General features: G+C 41.4%; 1 protein-coding gene across 4 annotated transcripts in view; it reads right to left on the bottom strand.

Moving 5' to 3' along the window:
• stac (SH3 and cysteine rich domain) overlaps positions 1-17,146 on the bottom strand; it is a 32,560-nt gene extending 15,414 nt beyond the window's left edge. Inside the window, exons 1-4 of one of the 4 annotated variants that reach the window (XM_035168224.1) lie at positions 16,597-17,146; positions 14,391-14,423; positions 12,493-12,820; positions 3,179-3,312 (exon numbers count right to left, since the gene is read on the bottom strand). In XM_035168224.1, the coding sequence (XP_035024115.1) occupies positions 3,179-3,312; positions 12,493-12,820; positions 14,391-14,423; positions 16,597-16,713 (612 nt within the window). In that variant the 5' untranslated portion in view covers positions 16,714-17,146. Of the gene's footprint in view, positions 1-3,178; positions 3,313-12,492; positions 12,827-14,390; positions 14,424-16,596 lie in introns of all 4 variants that reach the window. The other 3 variants (XM_035168223.1, XM_035168227.1, XM_035168226.1) reach the window with 3 other exon arrangements.
• Positions 17,147-17,508: the final 362 nt, after the last annotated feature.

Here is a 17,508-nt window from a genome sequence, read left to right as displayed (position 1 = left end):
TGTTGGATGCCAAGTTTCACAGAAAGTTCCAGCATATTTCACGACACACAAACTGAGCCAGCTAGGCCAAGAAGCCAGAAAACACACGTTTTGTGAACTCTCTCTCTCTTAAGGAACAAATCAGATTCATGTTTCTTGATCACAGAGACGCCACATTGCTGGAAACCTACATCTCACAGCCCTGATAAATTCTTCATTTGAAACTTGTCATGAGGAGGCGGATAAAATAAGCAACTCTTGAGCTCTTCAGCCCGATGTTTAACAACTGAGGCCGTCGGGGACAAAGTCGTTAAGGAAAAGGTTTCACAGAGCAAACGCACTGGGAGAACATCTGGTTCATCTGACTGCAAACAAAACCAGCCGCTCACGGCCTTTGTTTACTACATTTTACGACACTGATGTTGTGGCTGCAGATGTACAGGAGTCATGCAAAGTTTGTGTCCTTAATCCACAAGTATTAAACATGTTTTAACAGTTTTAGATTACAATACATTTGAAATATAGATGGAGCAGTAAGGCTTCCGCTTCTTTTTCATCTTTAATTGTTGAATCCTGTCTCGACTTCCTGCAATTGGTCTGAAAGTCCAAACTATCCAAACTTTATGAACCGAAACAGCTTCTTTAGATCGCACTATATTTGGGTGCATTGGTCTGAGGCCCCTTTATTTTTGTTTGGCCTAAACTGTGAAGCCTGAATATCTGGACCACACAAGGTGGGTGTGAAAGCCTCCTAAATGATTTAGTCATGCAGAGATGTTGTGGACAGACTCACTTCCTCAATAACAACCTAGCAGAGGTGAGCTGTGTAACAAACCCCGCTGTCATCACACAAACTGCACAGACACTCAGACCCTCACTGTGCTGGATTAGGTCACTGTTTAGCAAAAAGCTCTGTTTACCCCGAACACACAGACACCACGGCAGCATTTTAAGATTCACACACTCAACACGTTCAGACTGTACAGAATCAAGATGTAACCACACATAGAGGAGCTGAGGACGTTCATTTATCTGTCATAGTTAAAAGTGCATCATGTCTTAGTTAGCTGAGAACAGAAAGTAAGAGATTCTGAATAACAGGACTGAACGAGCATATGTTGTGATCTTGTCTCTTTTGATGGCTGAAAGCAGAGTGACATCACACACGATGGTGAGACACAGATCTCACTTTCTGCTCAAGTCTTTTGAAAAACCACTTGTGAAGTGGAAAACACAGAAGGACTGATGAAAAGCTGTGGATGATGTTGTGAATATGGGCTTCATGAGGACGGGAGTCTTTTTAGTTTTGGAGTGTCACCCGCTATCTTTTGTGTGTGATAATCACTGATAAATCATGCATTGAGCATGAGTAACGTTTTTGAATCAGTTAAACTTGTTTTGCAGCAGATCTGTTGCGATATGTAGCTTGAGCTCAATTCTCTCTGGCTACTGATGGAACATTTTAGTGATTCACACATTAACTAACATGTATTCATCTTGACAAAAACTGTGAGTCAGGAGAGGCCATTATTAGGAATTAACCAACATACTGTTCCTGCAAACATAACACAGAGTAGAGTGCTGGTTGGGCTTTTATTTTCTGTCCGAACCCGTCTGAGCCTGGGGGAAACTAACCGTCCAAACTGCACACTCAACATTTTCCCCCGATTGCAGGTACGTGCAGAATGAAAAATCAAGTAGTCAGCCCCGCCAGCGTGACCGAACCCCACCTGACTCCTGAATATCATTTTAAGTGTTTTGTCAGGTGTCAGCACAGAGGCCTAAAAGGGACAAAAAGTATTGGTTCTTTCTAAGTAATATTTCTAACACGTATGTATTTGTTTTCAGTTTAGAAAATACCAAAACACAAGTATTTTACAGCTGTTTGTTCCTGACTCTATAGTCTCAGGTTCTCTCTTGGAGGCAGTGCTGCTATGTGAAGTTAGAAAGTGAAGTAATGTTGTGTAACCAAATAGCTGAAGCACAAAGACCTAAACGTTAAATACCTCTGATTATTCAGCTACATTTCTTAAGGGGTTATTATCACTGCAACAGTAAGTTCAGAAACTTACTGGAAAAAATGAAAATTCCGACCGTGAGGTAACTTGATTTCTCTGCCACAAGGTTCTCAAGCCAACAGAAACAATCATGGCTGCAGAAGTCCAAGTTTAGAACAAGACAAGTTTAGAGCCGCGCTCCGATGGGGAAACTTTCCTTTTTATTCTCGACCTTTCAACCTCATTTTCCACTCCTGAGAGCCGATCGCATCTTCAAGCCTCATCCCTCCGGCATCTTGTGGAAAGACGACACAGCGGAGGAAAAGAGAGGCTGTCTCTGCTGTTAATGTCACTTCCACATTATTTCCATAGTTTCATAGTCTCATTTATTCTTGCAGACAAACAACAACAACAGTTATTCCACATTTCTTAAACTGATTCTAGCAATAGATTTGGACGAAAAACAGACATAATGTGTTCTGACTGTGTGTGTGTGTGTGTATGTATGTGAACTATGTGTGAGAACTGAGTGAATAGTAAAATCCCAGGAGATAAGACACAGACACATGCTGAAGGCATGAAGTGTGTGTGTGTGTGTGTGTTTGTGTAAATAACGAGACACCAATGCTTAAGCAATGTCCACAACAGCTTTGTCTCATTTTAGGTCCAGACTTACTCAAGGATTTTAAGAAGAAACATGAACATCTTTGAAATCAACAGATCAATCATAAGAACCTTTTATTTCTACAAATAAATTCATTTTGTGGTTGACGAGTGTGGTTTTGGAAAAGGTCAAGCTTTAACTTTTAAACTTACTTTCTCAAACTAACTTAAACTAAACATCCTGTTTATTGTTTTATGCTGATGGTGAAGCAGCAGAACTTAACCGAAGTGATGAGGCGGTCAGCATTTTTGTAAATGGTGCGATATTCATATTATCTAACACTGAGTGAAAGGCTGATGATATAACCATCATGCGGACGATGACGGGGATGGATGCTGGTCACAGATGTACCAGCGCTCACACATACTGCAGAGTGTGATTTCCGATTAAGCACATTCTGGTGGGAAACTCGGACGTGTGTTTAGGTTGTTCATGATGATAATTATCATAATGGGTTTTTTTTACCTCCTGAGGCACGGAAACAGTTGACAACAAAATTAAGAAGGTGTCGTTTATATCATGTCTTCATGCATCTTACCAGTTTTCCCATGCAGCGCTGCTGTCCCACTCCGTTCTCACATTTGTGGTGGAGACTCATCTTGCAGGCTTTGCAGCGCAGGCCGTGCTTTGCCGTGTTTCCCGCCAGAAACACCACATGTTTGGCTGTGGTACCTAACACACACAAAACACACACAGAGGCAACAGGTTAAAATCTGCCATGTCAGGAACTGAACTCTTTCCCTTAAGGAACAGCAAATTACACATGAGGAGGCGGAGGAAACAAAAGACGTTCAGAACACCATCTCATTCATTTATTCACTGACACTGGATTCTTTCCCAGCATGCACTGAGAAAAAAACCTGTGAAATGACATGTGCAGCATTTTAACAGGGACAAAATTTAGCAAATGCGACACATGATGTGCATTTAACCAAACTGAGCCGGCGCCATCTCGACCAGTTTCTGGAATAAACAAGGTTTCATCTGACGCAAAGTGACGCAACACTGACGATGCTATCATTTTTAGCGTGTGCGTGAATGAGTGACAAATAAATAACCACAGAGAAAGACAGAGGTGACAGAAAGAGAGAGAGATACTGTAGATAATGAAAGAAAAGATGAGAAACGTCAGTCTTGGTTTGGACGGAGATGTGAGATTGTAAAGACAAAAGGTGTTTGGCGGAGAATAAAGCTCACAAGTCAGCCGTGACAGCTCCGTCTTTAATGAAGTCTGTCACCTTGAGCGTGTGTTTGTGAGGAGGGAGGAAAGAAAGACAACAAAAGGGCAGGAGATGAATAGGCAGGTATGCGTGATTGTTGAGTGGGTAACGCTGGTGTGTCTGAGGAGTAGAGGGGATGAAATGTCACTACAGGGAAACTCCAGCTCTCACTGCTCGGCTTACAGATTTAATTAAACGTGAAACTTCAGCCAGTAACAGTCTCTCGATCAAAACAATAACAAAAGACCTTGAGTTGTTGTCTTCACCACCTTTGCTGATGAAAATCGACCTCGCGCGTAAATCATGTTCATGGATGAGGTCACGTATTAAAGTTTGACGCTACGCAGCAAACGGCCATGAATAATCGTGAATGTAATTCTTTCTTTTCGTAGGATTTCAAAGATCCTGATCCTTTCTCGACTGTATTCCTGCACAGGGCTGAAAAGAAACTGGGCAAAGAAAAAAAAAATTGTATAAGCTCCACTCTTCTCCCCCAGGGGAAGAATTTATTGTCCTCAATCTGCTCCACTGAGATTGTGTCTGCTTGGAGCGAGTGACACGTCCACAGTTTATGCACCAAATATCAACTTTCTACATTTTGTACATCCTAATAGAAAAGTGTCATGGAGCTAAACTTTACTTAACGGAGGAAGCTTGTGGTAAAAGGCCCAAAATATAAAAGTGTGAATTTTTTACTGAAGTGAAGAATCTGTCAAACGATAAACGTGAAAGCATAAAGAGGTTTCTGAGAGGATAAGTCATCTGTAAAGGATTATGTGTTGTACACGGCCTAATAAAAAACCCACCACTCACAGCCCGCAGCGGTGCATCGTTTGACAGCTACTCCACATTAACGAGAGAGGACAGGGTTGTTATTAGTCTGGCAGTGATTGATTAATCGATGATCACGTGCCCGGCTCTGGCCCCACACCCTCTGAGAGTGCGTGTGAAAACATGGACATGCGAAGGAATCATCGATCTACGTCAGTGGGCGTCGAGAGCACGAGGGATAGATACCAGTTTCATCACAGACGGGTAATCAAGTATTGTTTAGTTTTCTGTGCGTTGTGATGCAATGCAAATAATGTCAGTGTGTTATGTGCCTATAGAAAAAAACACTCATATGTCTCTGGTTGCTTCCTGAATGTCACCAAATAGAGTGAAGTCAGTGTTGGGATGTAACAAGGTACATTTACTTTTTTACTGTGTTTAAAGGTTCAGTGTGTAGAATTTAGTGACATCTAGTGGTGAAGTTGCATGCTGCAGCTCAATACCCCTCACCTCACCCTCCCCTTTCAAACATGAAAGAGAACCTGTGGGAGCCTTCAGTGGTCATAAAAACTCAAAAGGTGTTTAGTTTGTCCAGTCTGGGCTACTGTAAAAAACATGGCTGCCTCCTTAAAGAGGACCGGCTCATGATGTAAATATAAAGTATTTAAATACAAAGGGACCATTCTGGGGTAAAGAAAACAACAATTTGTACAATTTAGATGAAACACACTAGTGAAAACATAACAAAAATTTCTGCCAATAGATCCCTTTAATCTACGTCTTACACACACCTTTAAGTAAAATGTTCATATATCATTCTCTACTTTACTTAGTTATATTTATTTTCAGGTACTTTTCACTTTTACTCCTTTGCATATGTCCAAATATCTGTGATTCTCCTCCACTACATTATTACAATGTGTTGCGATGCACGTTCACATTGTTAAATCATAATTTATCATCTGCATAAGACCCCGCCTCCTTCAACAAGAGCAAAGCAGCGGAGACAGACTCAATCGTGACTCAGCAATAACGATGTACTACACCACTGCATTAGAGAATAAGCTTCACTGGGCAAGTACTTTTACTTTAAATACTTTGCAAAACATGTTGCTAATGTGGTTCTTACTCTGCTGGAATACATTTTTGTCTATTTATTTGTACTTTCACTTAAAAAATGTGAAATGTTTGAGAGCTTCCTCTACCACTGCATATAGAAAATGATACTGTATGGTATGTATTTGATGGAGATGATGACCTTTTCTCTTGGCATTGAGAAACGTGTTTCTGAAGTTCTAGGCCATAGGTTAAATATGTTAAGATGTAAGACTTACTCATGACTGTTTTTGGTTTGTTCTGGTTTGTCCCCTGAACATTGTCATTGCTCCCGAAATGTACAAGGTTAATATATTTTGTTGAAAATTTCTGGAGGGGGAAAAGAAACATCACTGGTCTGATGTATGTCATGTAATATAAATGACTGTCCAAAAATAAAGAATAGAGAAAAAAAAGTTTTTTTATAGCTTTTTTGTGCATTGTGTTATGCTGAATGATGCCAGCGTTTCCTTCAAGGTTACAGTCAACATGTTTGATGAGCAGGGCGAATAAAGGTCAGCGAGCTGAGGTAAAAAACGACACAGAGACATACACCTGATCCCCGAACAAGACAAACACAAGACACTGTTTACTTAATGGTACAAAGCCCCACATGTGTAGTTTAGTCGGCCAGCATCAAATCTCTGCTCAGCGTTCACGTGCTGTAACGTGAACTGGTGTCACACAATCTGGAGCCGCACAGCGCTGAGACCCAGTAATGGCTGGAAAACTGGATCTGTGTTCTCCATTTCAAAGCTGCTGTGTTGCTTGGCTGAGCTGCGCTGACACAAGCACGGAAACCGGGAGAAATGTGATCCCGGCCTGAATCCTCACCGGATCACAGATCATTATAACAACAACAACAACAACAGAGGAAGGAATTTTTCAGGTCAGTGGTTTTTCCACTTTGAAAAACAGTTAATCACAGATTGGATCAACCTGGGCTAGGTTGGGCTGGGAATGAACCACCCATTGAAGCCTTAGTTTCTCGGGGATGGAAGTACGCATTTGACAAAATCTAGTCGCACCGCTGTGACGCAAACCCAACAGCAGCTTACGAGGGACACGGTCCCTGATTTGAGATATTGGAAAATGTTGAGGAAAAATCAAATGACCGTGGGAGAAACTAATTAAAGTCTGCAGATAAACCTAGGAGAGCTGCCCAGGTCAGTGTTTTTAGAGGAGCTTACAATGAGGAGGAGGTGGATAAGTTGTTGTCACAATGAAGGCGGTTGGCTCAGAAAATCAGGAGGCGTATGGTTAGATGGGCGGCTTAGTGGATCACCGTATGTCTGATGTGAGAGTGATACTGTGGGGACGGAGACGAGGGATCGGAGGAAGAAAGACTGTGTGGGAAATAAGGGGCACGATGACGGAGGTATGGAAAATCTGGCAGGAGTCGTGTCCTTTACTGTAGTGTAAATGAATAATAGTCTTTAAAGGCAGAGCTGCCAAGATAGAGCGAATGCCAGAGAGAGCAGCACTGTCACTCATTTTCCCCCCACAGCTGTAATGGCTTTAAGGGCTGGACTCCTCTCTGAGCCTGGAGGAAAAAGCACCTAAACACACACACACTGACTTCATCACCTCACCATTGCCAGAAAAGAGAACAACAATGTCAGGCTCCTGTATCATCCTGCTAAAACACGGCAGTTTGTTCCCTTATGAGCGGAGTTAACTTGGAGTCGTCACATAATCGTCCCGTGTGTGTGTGAGTGAGTCACCTCAAACACGCCAATCAACAACAGCTTGACAAGAGCTCCATTGTGCTTCCTGCTCCTGTGTCGTCCACAGAGACGGACGAGAGCTTGAGGAAATGAAGTCGAGAAAGTTTGATGTCACACTAAAGCTGGAGTGTAGCAAATGTTATGCCTCCTCGCCACCGCCAGCCAATGTTTTCAGGTTTTCAGGTTGCGGTCCATTAGATTTTGGTGGTCAGAGGTCGAAGGTCAAGAGACTGAAACTGCCCTGGTTGGCAGAGGCAGGTTATTTGAGTTTTTTTCATGTATTTATCTGTGAGTAGGGGTCTCCTGAAATCAATTATAGAGCACAAGAGCACATGAATTTGCAGCACTAAGTCAAGCTGTCTGATCTGAGGTTCTCCAAAATTTGACCTGATGTGAGGGAAAAATTTGGATTCTCAGCAAAACAAATGCACTTAAATCTCAAGGTCATGCAGGCGAGGAGTTGACACCAAAAGACTTTTGAAGGTCACCAAAGTCTGATCCCTGATGTCTGTATGATTCATCATCTGTTGACCATGACTTCCTGTTCATCAACTCCAGACATGATCTCACTGTGGCATTAAAGAGCTACCTGTAGTCTGGGTAGTAGATCAGAGTTGAAGGTGTCAGCACAACTAAACAAATGTTCACTTTCCTTCTCTTGGGCAGACTCTTTTTTTTAAGTGACATTTTCTCCACGCTCCCACCCGGGCAGTTTGACATTTAACAGTGCACTGATGCGTGAGACATTTCCAGGCAGCGTCAGCGTATCGACTGCAGCACTAAAACAGATAAATGCAGGATGGGTGGAAGCACACGGGCGTCACAACACGTAGTGCTGTCCTGTGATGATACAAAAACACAAATGACTCCTACGTCGGTCTGTGTTTTATACAGGCAGTGGTGACGCACCAGCAGCATCTGCCTGCTGGCTGACCTTAACCTCTGACCCCCAAACTTCATTTCTCTTTCAGGCCAAACCTGTCATGTGTAATTCAGGGATTTTATAGCACAGATTAGAGTTTGTTAATTAAGAGGGATTACTCTCTCAACTTTTTTTAATTCCAGGAATTTAAATAAACTCATATGTTGCATTCAGGATCTGCCTGACATTGACATTTTGGCTCAGCAGCTTAAATCTCTGCATATTCCATCTGCATATATCCTGCACATTGCGTGTCATTTATAATATTCACTTTCAAGCTCACTATGTAGACTAATTCATTTTTTTCAACCCAGCCCTGTAAATTATATTTCACCCTCTGTCAGCTGCAAATAAACCTCCCATTCACTCATGTGGACATTTATTTAATACCCAATTTGCAGCTAAGCCCCTGCAATCAATATCTCGGCATTCAGTCTGTTCTTGCTCTGAGAATTTTATGCGAGGGAATCTACTTGCTCGGAAATGGACATAAAAACAAAGGTGTAACAAAAGGAGAACAAGGGTCTTGAATCAATATAAGAAGAAGATTTAAGGTTCTTCTCTTAAAGGTATAACTTTAATTATACTGAGGGTTTTCATTATCCTGATGTTGAATTATAACCAGCTGTCTATGAGCCATTCTCTTATACATGAGTTTTAAAGAACAGATGGACGCCTACAGAAAAACATATTTGTTGCTTTATCAATTATTTACGAATGTGGTATAGTCTGCCTTCATATAATAGAGCTAATGAATGACTCAGTGAGCTCTATAAATAGCTCAGCCTTTTTTATTATGGATGACACATTCAATTTGTACAGACTTTTATATAATAAAGGATCCAATTGAAAGGGAGAGGGTGCTTTATATTCCCAGTCTGCTTTTTTCCATATTATCATATTGTTATTCATCTACTGAGCAGTTATTAGTGAGGGTGCATCATCGTTACAATAATAATGTTTGTGCCCATTTTAACACCTTTTTGCTGGGATGCTGCAAATAAAATGAGTGCACTATATCTTTATCTAGCTATATACTCTATATCCAATTATTACATTTATATTAGCTTTAAGTGGTATATTTCTATTATATCTGGTTATATGGAGAATTATGCTGATTCACGCATAATTGTACAAATGTGGATTTAAGTTGCTGTAAATTATTATTAATTCAGTTACAAGTATTTTCCAACTATTTGTATAATTACTGCACTATTTTAAACTGTAGAGACCAGTTCATATTTCAACTGAATGGCCAATAAGATTTAATACACACAATGGAAAAGTCCCCACCTGCCGACACTGTCTCTCCTTCTTATCTCCGCACACACACACACTCACACACACTCTGCAGCTGTGTTCTCATTAAAGCAGGACAAATGAAGAAGAAGGCAGGTGCATGTTTTTTCATGAGTGGACCAGAGGGCACGGCACCTTTCACAGACCTGACGTCTCACTTTCATTAGCAACAAAGATTTGGCCCCGGTCCCTCAGGCCGCGCTCACATAAAACAGACCGAAACAACGGCTGTAAACACATGTAAATCTGTTTAATGGTGGAATAAAGACACTGAACTGCTGATCGAAAATAGATTTGCTGTATCCTCCATCCTAATTATTAATTCTTGTCATAATTACGCCATCAATTTTAAAAGGAAGAGTGTTACGCTCGTCAGGATGGAAAAGCCTCTGAACCACATTGATGATGACGGCCTCACTTTGTGTGTTCGTATGCAGTGACAGGTGGAGAAGTCCAAAGTGGTAACGCATCATCACTGCCCAGCATAGATTCAGTCTGTCAAGGTGACGAACACACAGATCAAACATCTAAGTGTATAAACCAAGTGTAAACCTGCTCTAACAGATGTTTTTGGCCACAACCAGCTGTAAACATTATTTGGAAGTATTATCACCTGTTGATACAATGAACTTAGGAAACAGTTGCACGTGTTTTGAATCCAGAAGTTATGACGCAACATCAGCACACGTTTTGAGTTGTGTTTGTGTTCACCTGTCTAATATTCACTCTCTGCTTCTGATCTCTATCAACTCCTGAGTGAAGATTCTATATCTTCAGCGGCTAAATGCTCCACTATGTTCATCTGTCTGAGCTTTTTGTATGAAACACAGGTGAGAGTGAACCACAGCGGTAATGTTGGAGGCTCTAAAACCAAAACAATGAGCTGAAAGATCCTATAACGGTCCATAGAGCCCAAGGGATCTTTCAAAGATCAAAATATAAACATTGTCTAAAGAAGCTTCAATGCTGAGTGGTTTGGCAACTTATTGTACAAGGCTCCAGTGGTGGAGGAAGTACTTAAACATTTTACTTGAGTAAAAGTACAAATAAATAGACAAATATCTACTCAATTAAAAGTAAAAGTACCACATTGACTTTTGTATTGAGTTAAAGTAATCAACTTTAAATACTTTAAGTATATCTGAAAGCAAAGTACTTGCAGAGTCCCTAATGCAAAATCAACTACATCATTGACTGTGCCCACTGTATAAATTAATGGAAAATAAATGTACTTAAGTTAAGTACAGATACATGGAAAATGTACATAAGTACAGTGACGATGTACTTTTTACAACCCGCCACTGCAAGGCTCAAAAGCAAACTTACAAGTGTTGAAACCTGCTATTATTTTATTATTACTATTATTATTATGCTGTTATACTTTCAAGTCAGGAAGTAGGATTTGAGAAACATCGTCAATCTCCCAACTAAGAACTTTAACTTAAATGAGCCATTGGATTTAGTTTTTCTTTGTTAAGAAAACATAAATCCTGGGTTACACCTTTTAACTTAACACAGGATAAAACTTTTCAAATGAATAATGTGAATATGGTACAATCTAACTTATTTCCATTGAGCAAAGAAAACTGTCAAATGCATTTGGTGATGCAGCGTTTGCCCACCGACATCCCTGCTAGTCTGACGTCTTTTCTCTGCAACCAAACAATATATCATGTGCTTGTCGAGCAGATGGCACAAACAGCCCTTGTCATATCCATGCTGCAAACGCCCTGGGACAAAAAGACTGAGTGGCCCTTCAGCGCTGATGGTTAACAAGTAGGGAGCAGCCGCTAGAGAAACTGGAACATCTGGTAAGAGGAGAACAGGTAGAGGAGCTGGCACGGATGCTGTTGTTGAATATCTGACACCTCAGTGGGACGAGGGAGGGACCGCGGGTTCAGTGAGGGAATACGGAGGACGGAGATACTTCGATCACATGTCAACCGGTCAAGTTCGATTCTCAGTGTCAGGTGTATCTGTTTTTTGTCTGTGTTTGTTTCTTATTTAGCAGGACAACGCAAAAAGTACTCTACCTGATTTCCACAAAATTTTGTAGAGGAGTGGTACATGACCAAAAGAAGAACTTATTCAATTTTGGTGCGGATCATTTTTCACTTTCTTTAACACTGACGTTTTTCAACATTTTCCTTAATTTCTCAGAGAATAATTCATGGATCCTAAATGAGAGAAAGAGGCTGCGTTTCGCGGAGATGGCATCTGAGACAGAACAACAGGGCTGGACAGCAATAGTCCGTCAAGTGGAGGTTGGCCGCAGTGGATTTATTGTAACATCCACTGCAAAGAGCTAAGAATCCACAGACAAACCCTGCACCAGACCATGAAAGAAACATCACAGACTGCAGAACTCCTGCAGCCAATGACTCATGGACACACACCCAGGTCTGATCAGCCTGTGGTGGCCCTTAGAGGAGGGTGTCTTGTGATCAAAAGGCCAAAACACTAATGACAGTATGGAATGTATTTGATGATCTGTCCCTAACATCCGCTGGTGGTCGCTAACATCTGCTGGTGATCCCTGAGACCTTCTGGTGGCTGGCAACTCAACATCAAACTAGTCCGGAAGACCTTCAATCAAACAAGGGATATTCACCATCTTGTCCTATATGTTCTAAAAAGGTCAATCAATTCAGACTGATATTTCTAAGTGTGTGCAATTTGGTGATTCATTTAAATGTGGTTTCATGAGGGGAGTGTTGGGCCTTGGTGGAGGTTATTTCTTTACTGGGTGCCATTGTAGTTGCATTCTGTACGGCATTTCTGTTCACACTGACGAAGGAGGGCGGCGCTGTGACCATACCTACGATCATGTGGTTGCACACGTCACAGAACGTCGGCTTCTTGAAGATGTGCTCCATGAAGCAGTGTCCCGCCGAGTCCACCAGCAGCGGGTTGCGCAACTGGGAGCGTGACGTAGGAGGAGGAGCGCTGGGGATGGCCGGAGGCACCGGCGGGATGGGGAGGTGGGCGGCGTGCGGCGGGGCCATCCCGATGTTGCAGAGGTGGCCCGTGCTGCTGCTCACGTCGGCGAGCAGCTCGGTCTTGTTGTCATTGCTGGTGCGGAAGAAGTTGTCGGCGCTCTTGCTGCGGATGCTCTTGGTCTTGAAGGACAGGGATCGCTTGAGTCTCTGCAGCTGAACAGAGAGAGAAAAGAGCTGAAGGAAACTGGAGCGACTGGGAGAAAAGGGCATGTGGCTTTAATGAGGGGAGAGAATGATAGAGGAGAACAAAGTGGGAACTAAAGTAAATCAATATTTGTAATAAACTAGATAAATTACTACCTTACAGGTAAAAAAAAAGACCACCGCAACAGGCAGCGCTCAGTGGAAAACCTCTGATCCCCTACCTGCAGTGTAATGTGATTTCCAGGTTGGGTCGATGCATTATATCAACACTATTTCTCACACGCTGTGCCGTCTCTGCTGGCTTCAGCCTCCATCAATCTCATTAGCTTCCTCTTTTACAGTAATGCTATTCTTAATGCTCCACGCTGACAACTCCTCATTTAACCTCTCAGTGTGCACTTCCTCCCCAGTGAAACACACTTAATTCTGGGCTCACGCGCGTCATAAAGATTCTCTGAGCTAGTGTAATGTGATTTTATGGCTCCTGGCTGGTGGGTGTGTGGCTGCCGGTCTCTGACTGAACCGGAGAAACAGTTTATCATTTGAGGTAATTGATGGGTAAAGGCGAGGACTTCTAATGACCATGCACATAGCACAGGCCTGGATGTACAACTGGAAACAGGTAAACATTTGTTTTCCTGCTGGATGCTCGAGATCCGTAAGCTTGTTTGCCGTTGATGTTTTGGCAAACGTGCAAATTGTTTTTAGTGCTTTTCATTGCAGCTTCGGCACGGTGAAGATCCATCCCTTCTGCGGGGTCAGTCTGGAAACAATCAATTTGGACCCTTTCTAAACCATTACCACCCACACGCACACGAATGCACACACTGGTTCACACACACACAAACATGAACATAAAACACATACACACATTTTCCTGCAACCTGTAGTTTTTCACTCACATGGCTTCTTTTAGCCACCTTAAAAGGAAACTGCAGTAAAATATAATGATAAAAATAATAGTTCCATCTTTATATATATATTATATATATATTTTGCTATTATCAACAATTGCTGTGGTGGTAAAGGATACTAGACTTCTTTTCTGTAGTTTTATATGTTTAAATAAAAAACAATTCAATAGATAAATAATTGAAATAAATAAATGCAACATTAAAAAAGTAAGAAATAAAATAAAATAAATACAGTCTCAATAAATAAAGATATCCCAAATGAGGCAGAGTGGAGTATTGTGCACATGCATAGAGGAGCTCATGCTGTGTTTGATGGCACCAAATCCATAAGAGGTATGTTATAGCATAAAGCTGGAGGGTTAATGAAGGTTGGGAAAGGTAAGGCAAATAAACAAAAACTAAAAAAGCCAGTTATTGCATAAGATATTTATTGCATACAATGTAAATAAATAAACCTGCAAAGTAAAGAGTGCTCTCTAGAAACATGGGGGATGATGGATTTAACCGTGTGTGGCATCCGCGTAACTTAAGTGGTCTGTTAGAAGCAGTGACTGTTATAGGTGAAACAGCTTTTACCCTCACGTACATGCAGCTACAGTAAGTTACGATGGACTAAACCAGCAGGACGCTACAGTTTGCACAAGAGTGTACAGGCTCACCTTGCGCTTCTGGTGTTCAGGCCTCACAGTATTCTTTAAGGAGGAATAAAAACACACAGACACACACAGCTTTACTCGTCGGTAGTAAACTAATTCAGTCTCCTCACTCAGGAGCTCACTCTATTTGTCCTGAATGTGAGATTGATTGAACACTTTATTCTATAATGGAAGCGAGCGTGGCCGTTTGGCAGAAGCTTTAAAAACAATGTGGAAAAGTCAGCCAGGAGAAAGTACCCAGTGACGGCACATGCCAAAGTAAGAGCGCTCATGCTGGAGCCGTAAAAAAAAAATACAGAATCCACTCGGTCGTCCCCACTGCAGCTGAGAAACCTGACGAAGACCGATCCTCACAAACAACCTTTACCTCTGCCATGGAGGTTATCTTCTCGTCTCTGTTTGTTTCTTAGTTAGCAGGATTACATAAAAACTACAGGACCAATTATCACAAAACTTAGTGGGAGGATGTGGTATGGGTCAGGGACGAACCCATTCAATTTTGGTGTGCAAATTTATTTTCATATTTCACATTCTTTAACGTTCTGAAATACGGCTTTCTTCTACATTTTCCTTGATTTCTGAGAGCATAATTCATGGATATTGATTAAAAATGACAGGCATGTTTAGGGGACTGATTTGTGAGTGTGTACAATTTGGTGCAGATCCAAATAAAAAATCGGGATCTATACATGTTTTCTTTGTAGATTTTGAGATAAGATAAGATAAAATTATCCTTTATTAGTCCCACAATTGGGAAATTTGCAGTATTACAGCAGCAAGAGTGAAAAGGCATCAGCAAGTAATAAGTAAAGGGAACTGGCTTCATCAAGAATCCACCCCCTGATCTGGATCCACACCAAAATTTAAGGGGTTCTTCCTTGATTCATGGAAATCGGTTCAGTAGTTTTTGCGTAATCCTGCTAACAAACTAAACCAGAGGTAAATCTGTAAAAAAGAGAGAAAGCATGGGTCTAATCTATGACAGCAGAGGAGAGTTACTGTTGCATCACCGCCACGATGACGATAGTCCAATATTGTTCTGCTAATTGTAGTAGTCTGGGCAACATGTGACCCACATAGATGGCAAAACGCCTGAGGCGGCTGTGGATCTCTATCACACAGCCTACTTTTCTACATCAGCCACAAGTAGAAAGTGTATAAACCCTAAATGCTGCTTATGAATAAATATGTGCATGATAATAATAACGCAATATTGCTTCCTTTACCACTACAGCACATCATGGACTTTGTTTATAGCCTTAACAAGAACTTTAACAGTTTTTACATCCTTAATAAATCCTTCACTGATTAATCTAAATACCATAATCACAATTAAGTGATTTTATGCAGGTTGTAGTCTTTAGAGTTTAATCAATCTTGTGTTTATCTAAGGTTGTTTCCTTGTATGGTTTAATATCACTGTGTTATTCTGATGGGTATCCTACACACTGAGGGTGTTGAAGTAAACTGAGTCTCTTCAAGGCACTTGTTGTTTTCTGTCATGTTTGCAGAGCTGTTTATATTATTCAAGTCCATCTCTGTAGTATGATAACCTCTTTAAATACAATAATGATCATTAGGATCTGGTTATTAAAGCTGTTTTAAAAAGACTGGGAGTTTGAATGTCTGTTGTCAAATGTGAATTATAACAATTAACACCATATTGCTTCCTTTACCACGACCGCTCACCATGGACATATTTATAGCCTTGTCAAGAACTTCAACAGCTTTTTACATCCTCATAAATACCTCATGGATCAATTTAAATAACATAATAACATAATAAGGTGATCTTACACAGTTTATAGACTTTAGACCTATTAAATTACACTGTTATTGATGCTATAGATCAAGATACAAGGAGAAAATGTGCACAATATTGAGTTTAAACTCTCTTAAGTTATCTACAGTTGGTTTTATGGTCACTGAGGGTGATGTATTGTAGTCTTTCCTATTTGTACAGCTGATTATATTATTAAAGTCCATCCCTGTAGTATAGTCTATGATATCCTCCTTAAATACAATAATGATAATAAGCAGGATCAGGTTTTTGAGAAGGACTGAAAGTTTGAAATATCTCTTGTAAAGATTTATTTGTCATGTTGATAAGTTTGTTTGCTCTGACCCACTATTAAGAGTTGGACTGGTGTACAGTGCCATCACAGTCTATGAGTTTGAGCTTGTGTTCATAACACCAGGTCAGTCCTACCTTGGTTTCCTGCTGGCTGGGGTTCGCACTCTTGGGGGATTTCTGCGTCTCATTCTGCTCCTGTTCGTCCTCTTTGTCCCCACTTTCATCCTGAGCCATGTTGGCTGGCGGGATCATCTCTCTCTCCCTCTCTCTCTCTCTGTCTCTCTGTCTCTCTCTCTTTCTGCGATCTCTAACAAAAATAAACTGTTGTACTGCAGAGTTTGTTTTGTCCCACCAGCTGTTTACATCGTTTCCATTCCTCTGTAGTCACCGTGACCCGAGAGCGAGAGGAGGAGGACCGGACATCCAGACCCGCTGGTGCTGCTGTGAGAGGAGGGTAGATCCGACTCCCACGGGGGGAAATGTGAGAAAGAAAGACGCGTTTCCCCTCAGTCAGAAGTTAAATCTGTGTCCGCTCCAGCTTCAGATTGTCCCGTCCGGCTACAAGAAGCTCCTGCGTGGATCGCGCCGTCGTGCGTAATCCTGCCAAGACATCTCCAAATCCACGCTGCGCTCTGTGCGCCTCACTCCGCACCAGCAGCAGCACACTGAGGGGCGGAGAGATGAGAGAGACCGAGGGAGGGAAGGATGGGGAAGGAGGAGAAATGTGACACTGACACTCTGTCCTGCCAAAATCCCACATAGAAACATATCTCATGTGGTAAAAACTGAATCACCACTTCTTGTAAGTAAGAGAAAAAAGAGGGTGAGCACATGGTGTTAGGAGCAAATCGCTCTAAAGACTTTTCTGGAGCCAGGACTTTTTCTTGTGAAAGTGAAAGTATATCACTTCACAGTCTTTACTCATGTAATATTTGAAGATTAAATAACTATAATCTAAGAGTAGAAAGAAGGTACACAATCTATTATGATACTGACTTGTTAAAAGCAGTGGTTCCCAAACTAGGGGTTGGGCCCCATGGTGGGGTC

Source organism: Hippoglossus stenolepis, chromosome 10 (genome assembly GCF_022539355.2).
Source record: "Hippoglossus stenolepis isolate QCI-W04-F060 chromosome 10, HSTE1.2, whole genome shotgun sequence".
In the NCBI taxonomy this organism is placed as follows: domain Eukaryota; kingdom Metazoa; phylum Chordata; class Actinopteri; order Pleuronectiformes; family Pleuronectidae; genus Hippoglossus; species Hippoglossus stenolepis.
Note: the sequence above shows the minus strand (reverse complement) of the source record. Positions and strands in the feature narration are given on the sequence as shown.